This window comes from Ambystoma mexicanum, chromosome 1p (assembly GCF_040938575.1).
Source record: "Ambystoma mexicanum isolate Mex_15411 chromosome 1p, UKY_AmexF1_1, whole genome shotgun sequence".
NCBI lineage: Eukaryota > Metazoa > Chordata > Amphibia > Caudata > Ambystomatidae > Ambystoma > Ambystoma mexicanum.
Window position 1 is genome coordinate 555,503,469 of NC_090921.1, and position 16,609 is coordinate 555,520,077.

A 16,609-nucleotide genomic window follows, 5' to 3' on the forward strand; every position below is an offset into this window, starting at 1 on the left:
AGAGTGACACAGGGGGTTACCACATACTCAACGAGCTCCGGTTGACGTGCCGGAGCCCTGATCTTCAACCGGGCCACTCCTACTTGGCAGCGGGCTGCTCGACAGACCAGGCCAGGACTTCCCTACCTCTCTCCTCGCTTTGCCATTTCTGCCCAATTGGGCAGCCCGCAGTGTTTTCTTCAGTGATCCACTGTGCGGGCAGAGGGGGCTTCACTGTTTCTTCACTCCCCAAGCTGTGTGGCATACTTGGCTTCAGAAGACCTTTCTGCAGGGCCTGCCTTGCCTACCAAGAGGCAAGTCTTTAATGGGCATGGCTGCGTTGCCAGGTTCGGGTCGTCACACACACGAAGTCCGGACTGGGGAACTCTTTAGCTTCTCCCTGGGCCACAATGTGCACGTGGCTCATGGTCTTTGAGAAGGCGCCCGTCCAGTCTGGCTGCCGGACACCATGGCCCAGTGGATGCCCTGGGTGCCCCGGCCACACATCCGGGGTCCACAGTAAGGATGCTGAGTTGCCGCTCACACGTGGCCTGGCTAGAAATGTTCTTTAGGCCCTAGACGACCTGTCGAGGCCACTCTCTCCTCCTAATCAGCGAGCTCACTCCTGTCTTTTTCCCAGCCGTCCTCTTTACCCATCGTGGGCTGGATGGATCAGTCCAAATAGGCACTGTAACATGCAGACATACTACACATAATATACACACTAAATACAATATTTTATTTACACACCCTGGTGTCTGTGTATTTATTTCTAGGTTCCCCTTAAGGGACAAGCACGGAGCCATCCCTACTCGGGTCCAATTTGGGCCATGGGTTACATTTGTTGAACTGAGATTCAAGTTGGCAAAGTAACGAAAACCTGTTCTGTCCTTGTACAGAAACATAATAGGTGTTTTGTGAAAAGCTTCAGTGAGCACCTGGACACATATCTGGACACATATGGACTGAATGGAGGACTGTTAATGTTTGAAATGGACAGGTCTAAAATTCTTTTTTTTAAAAAATGATTCCTCACAAGGTGCCCAAACCAACAATGGTCCCAAACAATTTTTGCAAAACTCCCTGCATAACTGCCCAACTTCCCTACCAACCTCCATGCTCCATGTAACTCCAAAACTATTGGCCTCCTAGGAAATACTATATTTTTGTCAAAATGGAAAGAGCGCGTATTCGCCTTCCTTCAGCATGTCTGTAGGCAAATGGAAGTGGAATGCAAGGTTAGGGTCCCATGCTTTCTCTTTGCTGCACTGCCCATACATTCTGCTGGCTGCTGGAAATATTTCAGATTTACAGGGGCTCCAATGCAGTCCCTTTCTGTACTTCAACAAAATACTTCCTACTTTATGAATAATGGTACCCCTGCACAGGGCAGCTCAACATATCCACCCTTGCCTCTCAGCCTGAGGCCTACGTAGGTGTCTATGTGGTGGAAATCTCAATGGCTCCTTACAAAATTTTTATGGTCCATATTAATTCTGTTTAACCACTGCCTATTTATGTATGTATCATGTTTAAGCCCTCTCCTGCCACTTCCCACTCTCCCAAACGGACACAGTCACTTCCTTCTCATCTACAGACCACACAAAACGAACACCACGTTCATTAGAGACTTCCCCCGGCCTGGTCACCACCATGTCCCACATGCATGCCAACATCTTCCTAGTTGACTTCAACCTCCCAGGCAACAAGGCCACCAAGCTTGACTGTTCTGACCAACTAGCCGTGCCTTTCAACATCCTGCACACCACCCCAGTCAAGCACTCCCAGCAGAAACCCATCAGGCAAACCTTCAGGTCCTTCAAGAACTTCCTGGTGGAAGCACTCACGGAAGACCTCGCCAACCTCCACCTTACATGGAAGAAACACCCCCAACCGAACTGCGACTTTCTACTGGAAGCAATCAACTCCACCCTCCTAGCCACCATTGATCAACATGCGCTTCTGAAAAAATGCACCAGCAAACCAAAACCGTCAGCACCCTGGTACATGCAAGAACTCAACCTCTGCAAAAGAGTCCTCAGGAAATACTTCCTACTTTATGAATAATGGTACCCCTGCACAGGGCAGCTCAACATATCCACCCTTGCCTCTCAGCCTGAGGCCTACGTAGGTGTCTATGTGGTGGAAATCTCAATGGCTCCTTACAAAATTTTTATGGTCCATATTAATTCTGTTTAACCACTGCCTATTTATGTATGTATCATGTTTAAGCCCTCTCCTGCCACTTCCCACTCTCCCAAACGGACACAGTCACTTCCTTCTCATCTACAGACCACACAAAACGAACACCACGTTCATTAGAGACTTCCCCCGGCCTGGTCACCACCATGTCCCACATGCATGCCAACATCTTCCTAGTTGACTTCAACCTCCCAGGCAACAAGGCCACCAAGCTTGACTGTTCTGACCAACTAGCCGTGCCTTTCAACATCCTGCACACCACCCCAGTCAAGCACTCCCAGCAGAAACCCATCAGGCAAACCTTCAGGTCCTTCAAGAACTTCCTGGTGGAAGCACTCACGGAAGACCTCGCCAACCTCCACCTTACATGGAAGAAACACCCCCAACCGAACTGCGACTTTCTACTGGAAGCAATCAACTCCACCCTCCTAGCCACCATTGATCAACATGCGCTTCTGAAAAAATGCACCAGCAAACCAAAACCGTCAGCACCCTGGTACATGCAAGAACTCAACCTCTGCAAAAGAGTCCTCAGGAAACAAGAGAAACCCTGGTGCCACTCCAAGACCGCATTCCACTTGGCGCTTCTCAAGGAACTCTGAACAACCCACTGACAACTAATCAACACAGCCAAGGCCTCCTACTATCAGAACACCATAGCAGAATCCAACAACAAAAGCAGAGCTGTCTTCAAAGCGGTTAAGCACTGTGTCAACCCGCTACCCTCCCCTGCCATACCACACTCCATCGAAAAATCCACCACCATCAACACCTTCCTCATTGACAAAATCGATCAAAAAGATTTGCAAGCATATAGACACCAGCTCTACATCCACAGACCCACCTCATGACCCAAAATCTCCACACCCTGGACAATATTCAAGACATTCTCAACAGCGGATGTGGTAAAAACCCTGCCCACCCTGAATGCCACATCGTCTACAGATGAAATCCTCCCAGCATCCATCCTCACGACCCTGCCCGCAGAAGCTCTCCTTCCATACCTGGAAATAATCAACATCTCACTAACTCAAGACACCTGCCCATTGGCCCTAAAAACAGTACAAACCCTTCTTCTGTTCGAGAAACCCACACTGGATCCCAACAACCAAGGTAACTATTTCCCCATCACCCATCTACCCTTCTTAGGTAAGAGTATCGAGAAAGTGATAACCTCACAACTGCAGCAACACATTGACACCAACAATCTCCTCCAAACCTACCGATCCGGGTTCAGACCCAGATGCAGCACAGAGACAGCAACCATACAGGTGGTTGACAATGCCCTCAACATCATTCACGATGGCCACCCCTGCTTCCTGGTTCTCGTCGAACTCTCGGCTGCTTTCGACACAGTATGCCACCAGGTGCATACAGACATTCTATATTGGCGCACAGGGATCAGCAACCTTGTCCTATGCTGATTCACGTCCTACCTCCCCAACCACCAGTAGTTTCAAATGGAATTCGCTAGATCGCCGATGCTACCCTGTGGAGTCTCGCAGGGTTCCATTTGTTTTTATTTACTAGCAAAAGTACACATTCTACGAACGGGTTCTGTAGACAGATATGATAGCACACTCATTTTTTAGTTGAAAAAGAATAATCCTGTAGGTCACTGTTCTACCTTACCCTGGTGTGGTGCATGGCGGAGCAAATATCTCAGAAATCGTGCATCCTATGGCCTTGAAACTTGGTTTCAAGGTCCCTGACTATTGTTCCTTGTGTCAGAATGGGTTGAGAAACAATATTTTTTCTTTCCCTTCCCGGTGAACTTGGTTTACGATTTCGTCTGCAGGCACCAGCTCGGAAAAATCCTCTGGAAATGTAATTTCACCTGATGCAGCAATATTTTTTGCTTCCCATCCCGGTAAACATGGTTTACAGCATTGTAAAGCTTGTTTAGAAACAACATTTTTAGTTTCCCTTGCCCGTGAAAAATGGTTTACAGCTTCGTCAGCAGGCACCATCTCACAAAAATCCTGCGGAAATGTAATTTCACCTGATGCGGCAAAAATGTGGAAACCTCTGGAATGCGACCCAACTTCACCTTTGCCTCTCAGGTCCATTCATACATTTGTTTTGTTTCCCTTCCCGGTGAACATGGTTTACAGCTTCGTCGGCAGGCCAAACACCCACAAATTGTTTTAGCTTTTGCTGAAATCTGGGGAAAGGTGTATACAAATATCATGTAATCAGTAATACCTGGAGGGTCCTAACAGGTATCTACGCAAAATGTAGTGCAGATTTGTGAAACAGTGTTGAATTGTATAAGGAACAATGCTTTGCGCCATAAACCTACAAACCTGCACACAACTTTTGACTTTTATATATATATATATATAGATTTATTTCATTTGTTGATAGTGCCCAGACTCAGAAGTATCACAGCGCTAGTACATGTTACAATAGGAAAAAAACTGTCATGAGAAGGTCGATCAAGTCCTATACATATTTGTTAAACAGTATGCTTGTCAGTTTATTTCTGAAGATTATGTAAGAGGGCTCATCTTGGATAGATTGTGCCAAGGCATTCCAGAGAGTAGGAGCTATGACAGTGAAGCTTGATCCACCTGCTCTCTTTCTGGTAAATCTTGGTGTTGCTAGGGTTAAGTTTGTGGAAGAGCGTAGGCAGCATGGTTTGGCACTTTAGAGATACACTGTTTAAGGTAGGTAGGAGCATCGTTGTGGATGCATCGGAGCGTGATAGAAAGAATTTAAAACTCAATACAGGCATTGATAGGCAGTCAGTGAGCCTCACGCGTCACTTGGGCGATGTGATCCATTAATTTCATCCCCCGACTGCCCGAATGGAATTGTTTTGTATCAGTTGAAGTTTGAATAGGTAATGTTCTCAGAGAGTATGGCGTTACAATAATCCAATTTTCTGCCGATGATAGCTCTTGCAAGCGTGAGACAATTGTCAGAGGAGAGACATTTTCTGCTGAGATTGACAAGATTGATGGAACAAGCTGCTGATGAGGTAAGGGCCTTAAAAGCTTTTGCATGGAGAGCTTTGATGCAAGGTACACTCCCAAGGTTTTCACATGGCTGGAGACGGGGTTGATGTTGCCATCATTGGAGAATGAAGCAAAGGCCGGGTCCAGGTGTTTGAGTCGATGCGGGGAGTCTACAATAAGGAGTTCCATCCTCTCCCACGTGATCTTCAATCTATACATGGATCCGTTGGAACCCCTGCCAGCCACATACAACATATTCATCCACCAATACGACGACACACAGCTACACCCCAAGATCAACTCCATCAAGGACACCCATAGGCTCAAAACCTGCCTCTCACTGATCCATTCTTGGATGTCCAGGGCATACTTGAAGATCAACCCCTCCAATACCGAATTCCTTCTCCTCACCAACAACACTGAACACCCAGACATACAGACCTGGCTATCATCCATGAACTCGAAAGGCTTCACACCCGAGCTCACCTCCAACGCCAAGTCTCTTGGGTTCCACATTGACAAACACCTCTCCTTCAAGGCACACACAACTAAGAAAACTCAGACAGCTTGGTATCAGCTCTCCCTCCTTTGGAAAGGCAAGCCCTTCCTCCCTCTGGACAGCTTTAGATCCAACATTCAAGCATTGGACCTATCCCACTTGGATGGGGCAATGCACTCCTCAAACGTCTCCCATCATAATCCCTTGTGCCCCTGAGAAGTATCCTACATGCGGTCACACGTCTCATCAAGGGTCAATGCAGCGTTTGATGGGGGTTACCTTCTCCAAAGTATTTAGGGACAGCAAAAGCTCAAAGCCCAGTGTTCACATTTGGGAGAATAAGGAACCCACAAAGGTTGCAGGGCACAGAATTATTCATGGATTAGCAGGTTGCCCTGTTTCAGACCTGCAGTGAGGGTTCTGTTTACATGTTGTAGTGGCTGTATCCTATTCTTTATGATATGCCCTTGCTTCTGCTCTGTCAGTTTGTGATTGGTTAAGACTCTAGCAAGGGTTAACGTCTGGACTCACTCCATTTAAATGATGAGGTGCACTCTGATTTGCACTTGGAGCACCCCTGGTATGCATTATTTGCTTCTAAAAGCTAAAATGGAAGCATTGTGCTCTCAAGTGCATACAAACACATAGGAGTTCATTTTCCAAGTCTGCGTACCATAAATGAAGGGCCTAAAGGCAAGTGTATTTATGCCCTTTCTTGCATGTACATGCAAACATAAGCACTACCCTCCGGGCAATGACACTGTTTTTAAGCATGAGCTCCATATTGTTTTGAAAATATTGTCCATTGTACAACTATGGAAAATTCTGAATGTATATACTCTGGATTTTGAAAGCTGCAGATGTTCATGCATCTCCATTACACACACAGACCATGTCACATCAGCATTCGGCCTCAAATTGTACACATATTTGTTCCTTTGTATGTATGAGACTTATAAAGCACATACTTAGCGGAGAAGCAATGGATCGCTGTGCAAAGGGGATGAACCCTGAATTGACAATTCATTTAGTGGAGGAGCTGAGATGGGTAGGGGAGCTGGCGGGAAAACTTCAGAGGGGTAGAATAGGGTGGGGTGGAGAGTTCAGCGATCTGACAGATTTTTGGAAGAGTAGGGTCTTAAGGTCCTCCCTGACATGTGGGATGGAGCGGGTCAGTCTTACCTGTGTTGGTAAATTGCTCTAGAGAAAGTGGGTAGCGCTGGAAAAAAGCCTGTTTCCTAGTGTTTGCCTCTTGCAGTTATTTGTTTACAATCTGGTGATGTTGTGGCTTCTGATGGTACGCTGGTCTCCAGAAGGTGAGTTTCTCGGCCAAGCAGAGTGGTGTTCTTATTGTGGCTGCTTTGTAGGTGATGCAGGGAATCTTAAACATGATTAATGCTAGAAGTGGTAAGCCAGTGCAGCTCGTTGACGATAAGGGTGATGTGATTGCATTTTCTTAGTATTGTGCTGAGGCCTGCTGCAGCATGCAAGATGGCTTTTAGAGGGGCCAAGCTGGTATTTGGGGCTACTCTGACTAGGGCATTGCAACCGTTTAGATGGGAGAGGACCAGTGCTTGGATAACTGTTCTGAAACAGGGATGAAAGGCTTGACTTTGCAGAGGAGTGCAAGCTGGTACCGTGCTGCTTGTGTTTTCTTGGCAATGTGTATTTTGAATCACAGGTCACAGTCAATATTAAAGCCAGAGATTTTATACTGGGTGAGAGTTCAGGTATGCCTTTATCAAGCTTCATGTCAGTCAGCCAATTCTGGACTTGAGTGTGCTCGGTGGGAATTCCTAGAAGAGTGAAAGTGGTCTTTGTAGGGTTCAGCTTTAGCTAGATGCTTAAGATCCCGGCTTGGATGAGGGACAGCCAGTGCTTGGGTCAATGAATGCAAACAATGCAATTGATCTTTAGGTAAAGCTGTGCCCTCTGCATCTTGATGTCACTGTTGGCAGGGTGTTCCCTCAGAGATTTCATGTAGAGGTTGAAGGACAAAATGGGGCCTTGAATACTTCACAGGTCTCTGGGCGGAACTGGGATCTGTTTGTTTCCATGTGTATGAGTTGGTCTCTGTGCGAGAGGTATTAAGCGAGCCACTGCAAGACTGTTCTATCAAAACCAATGTGGGTGACAAGGATGTTGGAGTGTGCTTCTTGGTCAAATATATTGATGTCAACAGAGAGGTTGAGGAGGACAGATAAGCAAGGGTCCACTTTGTCAGTGATGTGTAGGGCATCTATAACATGGAAAGTGGCAGTTTCTGTGCTGCCTTGCAGTTAGAAACTGGATTGGTAATCTGTTGGAGAATGTGCTGAGTGATCATTTCATGTACTGGACGGAGACAATCTTCTCAATCACTTTGCTGTGGAAAGGTAGATGTTCAATGTTGTGATCGTTAGCCTGGTCATCTCGGTTGAGTGTGGGATTCTGAAGCAGGGGAAGGATCTTTCCCATTTTCAGTATATATGGGAAGGTGCCTTGTGTGAGGGATTTGCAGATGATGCTGAGAGGTGTGAAAAGGGATTCACCTTAGTTTACTTTCACAGTGGATGAGGGGAGAATGTCATTGTTGTTGGTGGGTTTGAGGGTTGGGCATGCCTTGGGGAGGAATTGTCCTGAATGTATTCCCATGTTGTGCATTAGAATGGGTGGGTGTTCTGTGGCGTGTTTGGATCTATCTCTGTACTGCCTTATCTGATCTATCTTGTCTGTGAAGGAGCTGTTGAATGTGTTGCATTTTTGTCAGTGGATTGTGTTATTGCAGGGTCTGGCAGTAGGTTGATGCAGTGCCTAATGCTTTGGAAGTGCACTCTGCATTTGGTGAAAGCGTCCATAATCGTTGTGTGTACTAGCTTGCTTTGGCTGTGGTTATGAGTGCCCTGCATGCTCATGATTGGAGGGATCTCATAGTGATGAGGTCTTCTGGTTGGTGGGATTTTCTCCAGAGCTTTTCTTTTCTGTGTATCTTGTGCTTGCTATCGATGAGTATTTGTGTGTACAAATGTGTGGAGGGCTTAGATTTGAAGAGTTGAAGGTTCAGTGATGCACTGGTGGTAGTGATCTCAGGGTGAGGGTGTGGTTGAAGGTGCTGAGCTAGCTGTTAACATCCTGTAAGGGGTCAGAATTGAAGGCCAAGGTGATGAGATTTTCTTCAGAGGGAAAGTTACTGAAAGCGCTGTGTTGTGTCTTGGCCAGTTTGGGTTGGCCTGAAAGTGGAAATGCGTGTAGTGGAGAACTATGGGCATGGTTGTATGGTCTGTTTAGTCCAAAAGTTGGGGGTAGACATACGATGTCTGGAAAGTTGGTGAATACATGGTCGAGTATGTTACCTATGTTGTGAGTTGGTTCTATGTTGAGTTGCTTGTTGTCCATGTTGTGGAGCTATTTGAGGAGAGTCTAGCTGGTTTACCAAGTGGCTTGTGTCCAGGGCAAGTTGAAGTGTCTGAGGAAGATGCTAGTTGTGTTGTTGATGAATTCTGTTGTGATGTGGCCTTTGATTTCATTGCAAAGGCCTTGTTGGTTTGGGGTAGTCAGTGGATGAAAGGTAGCTTCTGTTCATGGGTGACTGGGAAAGGAGAAGGGATAAGTTCCAAAGATGCATATGTGGTGTTCTCCTGGAGGTTGCATGTCCATGAGGTCTTGTGGATAAGCTGGCCTCCACCAGGATTCCCTAGGCGGTCATTTTGTTGGATGCTGTAGCCTGTGGGATTAAGAACATGCATGATGTGTGTGGAGGTGGGGGTGAACCATGTTGCTGTGGTAAGGAGGTCAGCAGTGTCGTGTCAGCTGCATGTAGCACTGCAGAATGAGCGTTAATGAGCATGCAGATGTGATTGTGTTTTGTAGGTGGAGTGTGGGTGGTGAGAAGAGGGATGTGGATGAGGTTCTGTTGGTTGGTAATGTGTGGGAGTTGGGTGTAGACTGGTCGTTTGCGTATGAGGGTGAGAATAAGGTGCGGTACGATGCACATACACCCCATACAGGTTTACCTGGGATGGGGGCCCTTGCAGGAGCCTAAGAAGACTAAACAGAAATTCTCTTTTTCTGTATTTGCCCTATGTTTTGGACGCCTGGGCAAGAGACACCCTGTGATCTAAGAGTTAAGAAAGGGAAGGGGCAAAGCTAACTGTCTGCTGTTATCTGAAAATTAAACATCCAGGGTCAACAGTCTTCTTAGCCCTCCTCGTGGAGGCCATGCATTCCTTCCTTGAACACTGTGATCAATTGTCACCTGCAAGTTAACTAGGAATAGATTATCTGACTGATCCCATGACCACCATCATTGAGGCACTTGAAAAACGGGCTTGACTTTATTTAAAAATAAAAAAATGTTAGGGGAAAAAACTGTGACACGAACACAGTTAAAATTCATAGAATATTGCTGTACTCCTGTATGTTTACAGACATGTAAACACGTCTCGTGAAGTGGAGATTTGACCAGCTGGACACTCTGGTGGTCCTCAGTACTCTTATGAAAGTCGAGGAGAATGTAAGATTATGCATAAACGGAGGCAACAAGAAGACATTGGGGGTCATTACGAGTTTGCCGGTCTGGAAACTACGGTATCGGTAAGCTTGCCGGTACCATTGGTTCTGGACCAGCAAACTACGAGTTTGCGAGCAGGAGCCTTTCATCCCGCCAGGTCTGACCTGGCGGGCGGAAAGGCACCCGCTCGCAGACCTTGATGGATGCACCGGCACCATTCACGAATGGTGCCGGTGCATCCGTCCTCCCCATTCCCATTGAGTCCTATGGGATTCGAATGGGAATGAGGAGTAATATATTCCGGCGCTCGGCAATGAGGAATTACCGGGACCACCGGGGCTGTAATGGCCCGCTAAGTCCCCATTACCTGGCACCAGAAAAAAAATGACTGCGGCGGTAGCCATGCTGTTTTTACCGGCACGGCTACCGCCGGACTCCTAATGAGGCCCATTGAAACATCTGATGGTCAGTTTAAATGCATTGGGCTGAAAATGATTATCGGAGATTTGTGACTGATGTAAAATGAATTAATACTGCTCATGTTTAACTGTATCTTACTTTTGCTCTACTTGACTGCTTGTATTAGGTGAAAATTATTTTGAATCTTAAAAAATGTGTAAATTTATTTTATGATGCAAATGAACTAATCATTTTACACTGCAGGACTGCTCATTAATTAAATAAATTCATAATCTACTGTGTAAAAGCAGCATCATGTGGCTTGGTATAAAGCGCCTTGATGCACTTAGCCGGTATAAAAGCTCTACATACGTCTATTACTGTATAATGCTTCAGGGATGTCCACTGTGTGATCTGTTATTACTTCTGTGAGCCTTCTGTGTAACTTAAATGTGTGTTTAATGCAATTTACCAAATGCAGAAGAAGGTGCTTTCATTCCAAGTTAGTTTGTAATTTGTGACTCACGTGCTGTGTCATGTCTGCGTGTATTTCTACAGGTGCAGGATCGGATGCCGAAGCCAATAACCAGGTGCGTAGAGAATATTGTAATGACCTTGTAAAACCGTAAAAGCATCTGCTTGTTGTCCGTAAACTGAAGCAGAGTCAGAAAACCAGGGAGCGGAGTAGGAAAAGGAGAAATGGGAATGGAGAGTTAGGATAGTTCGCTGAGTTAAGCGGTATATTTGTATTTGTTTATTTGTATAGCACGCCTAGCCTGTGGGCATCTGGGCGCATTTCTTACAATGGAGGTTACAGAGGGTGCATTAACAGTGACAGACAGATAACAGAGAGCTTAAATGTACAAGTATTTACAGGGCAGTAGATAATTACAAGTAGCAGAGATCAAAATGTACATAAGTAAACAGAGAAGCACACATTTGCAGAAGTATACAGAGCAGCAAACAATGAAGGACTGCAGGTTTCAAACTTGTGGTTCAGGTGGTGCACAGATAGCAGAGGCCACATGAACAGAGCAGCAAACAATGACAGTGTTGTCGGTTTCAGGGCCGAAGGGCAGAGCAATATCCATGAATCTTGTGCGAGAGGCCAGGTTTTGGCGTTCCTCCTGAATAGGTGGAAGGCAGGTTCAGCTCTTAGCGAGTGTGGTAGGGAGAAAATGAACTTAGCTGCGAGTACCGGGAAGCTGCTCCCTCCAGCCTTTTGCAGCTTGAAGCCAGGTACTTTAAGGCAATGAGCCTGCGCCGATCTCGTAGGACAGCGTGAGGTGTTACGTGTGAAGTTTTTGGTCAGATAGCTAGGTGTGAGATTGGCGAGACATTTATGGGTGAGTGAGAGAGTTTTGTAGGCGATCCTTTGCTTGACCGAAAGCCAATTTAGGTTCCGTCTAGTCTCCGATATATGATGGGATCTGGGAATGTTCAGCACAGCCCTGATGGCATTAGTTTGGAGGATTTGCATTTTTCTCAGGTTCATGTGGCCTCTGCTATCTGTGTACCACCTGAACCACAAGTTTGAAACCTGCAATCCTTCATCGAGAAACTGAATGCATTTAACTTAAGTGATAATAAAGCCTATTATTCCAGCGTTTTGGCGCTGTGGAACTCTGACATAAAGCACTATAATAAGACCTGACATGATGGACCCTTTTATTTGAAGAATATGTGCCCATCGGGAACCTGAAAGCGGCTATCCACGTTGATCTTTGAGAATGGCTGTTACAAGAGGAAGAGTCTGGAATAATATCTTTCTGAGTTTGCAGGTGATTTTCCAATCACTGGCCTTCCCTTGGCAGATCTCCCACGGCTCCTAGATTAGAGTGTGGAGGCGGCTGCCTGCATCTGGTGATGGTGCCAGCAGCAAGCTTTCATCTCTGAAACAACTTGGTGGCATCTGTGTGGATTTACCACCCAGATACCACCAGACTCATAATGAGGTCCATGAGTTGACTCTAATGATTGTGGACCAGAGTGTACCAACTAGGATGGGCCTTCTTTAATTAGAGACCCTTTTCATTCCTTGTGTGATCATTAATTACTCAATTCCTAAATTTTGCCACTTGCTTTGCCTCAATTGCACCACTTGACTTCACGAGGTTGACCCTTCTCAAAGGGTGGGCGGGGGGGCAAGATCAAGGTCTTACATTACATCAAACATCTGGTTGTGGCCATGTTAGGTAGTTCTTGTACATCATGAGAATTGGGTGATGAAGAGCAACTTTGAGGTCCATACAAATGATGGTGATTAGGTGCTGTGACGTTAGATAGGGTCTCATGTACACCAGCCTAGGCTGCAGCATTTTAGTTTCATTATGCGGGTGTACTGTTGTAACATCAGATGGAGGTCCAAGTAAATAATGGGGGCTGGGATTTGAAGGTTCCGTTGGAGTTTAATTTACATCAGGAGCATGTCATGGCCTCTGATTATCAAGTTGATGGTGCAGGGTGGGTGATTTTCCTTCAGAAGTTGTCTTGAGTGCACCGTGTGGTTTTGGTGTTGTAACCTTAAACGGATTCCTAGGTACACCAAAGGGTTGGATCATATAACCGAAGATGGATTTGCATGTGCAGTATAGGGATTGGATGATGTCAAACCAGATACAGTCTCATGTACGTCAAGATACATGACCTTAAGAACCAATTGGCCAACTTCAGAGATGCTGGCAATCCTGCTCTCCTCTTGCTCCTTGATCTATCTGCAGCATTTGACCTGGTGGATCATAATACCCTTTGCCACCATCTCTCATCCACTGCCAACTTCTCCCCCAAAGCCATTGCTTGGATCACCTAATTCCTTCAAGAAAGAGTCATGAAAGTCTTCTCTGACTTTGCCTGTGCCCTTCCAAGAAACATTAAATGCGGAGTTCCTCAAGCTCATGCATTTCTCCTACCCTCTACAATCTGTTTTCAAGGCCACTGTTCCTCATTCTGGACGCCTTGGGCATCACATATACTAATTATTCTGATGACACACAAGTCATCAGCCCCCCTGACTGGTTACTATGAGGTTGACATAGCCACCCTCATGTCCATATACACCACCATCCAAACCTGGATGGCAGAAAACTGTTTATGCCTGAACGGGCAAAAAAACGAACTTCTGCTTGTGGGTTCACCTGTCACCCTGAGGAAACTCGACAAACAATACAGCTCTTTCACTATTGACCATATCCCTATCCCTGTATCGCAAGCTGTCAAGACCTTGGGAGTCTATCTCGACTCTCCATGAATCGGCAATTTAATGCCATTGCCTCAACCACAGCCTAGCACTCCAAATTGCTCAATGCAGCCAGACCTTTCCTGTCGGAACAGAATTGCCTCACTATTGCAAGGGCAATAATTGGGTCTCGGCTGGTCTACTGTAATGCCCTCTTCATAGGGACTTCAGCAGAAAACCTCTCTAAATAGCAGACTATCCTGATTAGTGCCCTAAGGGCTGCTATCGGCATCTCTAAGCGAGAGCATATCTCTGAAACTAGGAGGCAGGTCCATTGGCACCCCATTAAAGAAAGGATAGTCTTCAAAACTCTTGTGCTAATGTACAAATCTGTTCACAACAGGGCAACCCTATGCCTTTTCAAAAGAGTGGTCAAGCCCACGCCAGATAGACCTACAAGATCTGCCTACATAAACAGGATATCTATTCCCAAAACACTGAGGCTGCTGGCAGGCAGATCAAGTTTTCTAGTCCTGGCAGCAACTCACTGGAACGCTCTGCCACCCCACATTAGGAGTACTGAATCACATCTAGCCTTCAGGAAAGCACTGAAAACCAGACTGTTTGTCTAAATAACCGTAAGCACCATGACCTTGGTCTATCCACTCGGCTTGTATTACTTGTGAGTGGCAAGTCTGAGGCAACCATGACCAAAGTAACCTGCATCAAAGTAACGTAATGGAACTACCTTGGACTTTATCAAAGTAACGTGAATGTAATTACCTTTGACTGTTCTGCACGATAACTGTAACCATGAGCAAAAGTAACCTGATTGTAACTATGACGTTTTCATGCAACAGCACCTCGATGCCCCTGGGCTGTTAGTGCGCTTTACAAATCCAAATAATTAAAGTAAAATAAGATGGTGGGATGTTGCGGCCTCAGATGGAGTCTCATGTATGTCATAAGGGCGTGGGGGTTTAAAGCCTCTGATGTACATGCACTGATCTTGAAATTAATGGAGCAGAAAAGGCTTGAACTAGTAGGTTTTCAGCAATGTCCCAATTTCCAGCCAATTTTCAGTAACTGATTTGAGCTGAGCAGAAAGGAATGAGCTCTGAATGCCAGAGGTACAGACATTAGGAGTGTGCACATTATTTAACTGAGTTCCCTTACTGTGACTCTCCACCTTTTGCAGGAGGTGAATTTCTGCTGGAATCCATACGCAGACAAGAAATTCCAGTTTCACGACCAGGTGCTGGTGGATGTGGTCCGCAGTGGAGAGGGGCGAGAGGCAGGGGAGTTTTTCCGACTGCTGGCCCTGTGCCACACGGTGATGGTGGAGAAGAAAGAGGGTGCGTGGCTCAACTGGTAACGTATTGCAATGACCATTAAAAATGAAGGCTGTGAACAGGGAGCCAATAGTGTCTTGAAACACTAGAACATAGGTCTGAGTTTACTTATTGATTGGCTTAGATTTTATATTGCTTACCAAATTCGGTAGTCTCTCTCCCCCTCATTTCGCTTTGCTTCCTAAAATAACAACATCTCATTTATCAATCAGTATAACCATCTTCTCCCCAAAACAATCCTATCCACCACTCTCCACCGTGCTACACCTCCAAAAATGCCTTCTTGTTCATTGTTATCAGTCAGTACGACTGTCCCCACCCGACCCGATCTCCCCATAGAATACCGGCAAAGTAAACTGATGGCATCACAACAGGTCAAGCAAGAAACCTAAATGGCTGCCGATTCCCAGCTAACTCGAACTGAGAAGCTCAGCATCCAGAGCAGATGTGAAGCGTGTCTGATGAAAGATGCGCCAGCAACAAATCATGGCTTCTGGCTGCATGACTTCAGGTCATTAGGACGTTTCAGAGATGAAGGGTTGGCTCGATATCTTCCCTCTCCGGCTCCCAATATGGACTTCCTTTTGCATCCGTAAAAAGTTGCAGAGCTTTCCTGTTCCTCTTCGCTTACACCCTCAGAGCCTCCACAATGAGATCCCATTAGTGTTTCACGAACTATTGGATTCCTTACTGAGGAGCCTTGGAAAATGTTGCTTAACCACTGTGGCCATTGCAGACTATCTGGGGACAAGACAACCAGATATAGTAACTGAGCCAAGGTTTTCTTTCTTGCTTAGCCAACTGCATCGCCTGCACTTGAAAGCGTCATTTGTACAAATCACCTTTTTCATATCTGTCAAGTCGCCCATCTCTCAAACTCATCTCGGAATTATTTTGGGCCCAATGTATCTTCGATATAGACCAGGCACAGTCTTCCATGACGCTGTCTGTTATTTCACCACGAGGTAGTGCCTTACCATTCAAGGGGAAGGTCGAAGCACCTGTACCTTTATACCCTGGCCACCAATGCAATGTATGATGAGGGCACTCCAGTCATTTCAAGCCCAGAGGTGTTCAGGTGTCTGTGTGTCTCTGTAATAGTGCTGGTTACGTGGTATAACATTCACAGGTTGGGGCTGGGATTCATGCGTTTCTTCTACTAGGGCAGTGCCTTATAACCTGGGTGACCCATAATTCACCTGGAAGCCAGGATCGATTCCACCGTTGTATTTTGAATGTGTTCAGTAAAAAGTGTGTTTAACGCCGAGATATTTATTTATTGTTTAGTTATTCTGCTGCCTTATTCCCTGCTTTTTATTGGATGTGTTTATTTACTCTGTGATGTTTTGGGGGGGTATTTGAAAAAACAGGGGAAGCTGTTAATGAGTTACCTATTTATTTTTTATTTATCGACTGCTGTTTTACAGTACACAATCAGTGAGCTTTTTATTTCTTGTTTTTCTGAGACACAGAATCTCACAGATACATTTCTGTTTTTATCATTAGAAAACTACATGTCCCAAAAGGCCATGAGCGTATTGGTATGTCTTAAAC

General features: G+C 45.8%; 1 protein-coding gene across 2 annotated transcripts in view; it reads left to right on the forward strand.

The window, feature by feature from the left end:
• Positions 1-16,609, forward strand: part of LOC138575511 (phospholipid-transporting ATPase IK-like) — a 550,807-nt gene that overhangs the window by 272,671 nt on the left and 261,527 nt on the right. For both annotated transcript variants that reach the window (XM_069649490.1, XM_069649489.1), the window contains exons 14-15: positions 11,087-11,118; positions 14,902-15,058. In XM_069649490.1, the coding sequence (XP_069505591.1) occupies positions 11,087-11,118; positions 14,902-15,058 (189 nt within the window). The remainder of the gene's footprint in view (positions 1-11,086; positions 11,119-14,901; positions 15,059-16,609) is intronic.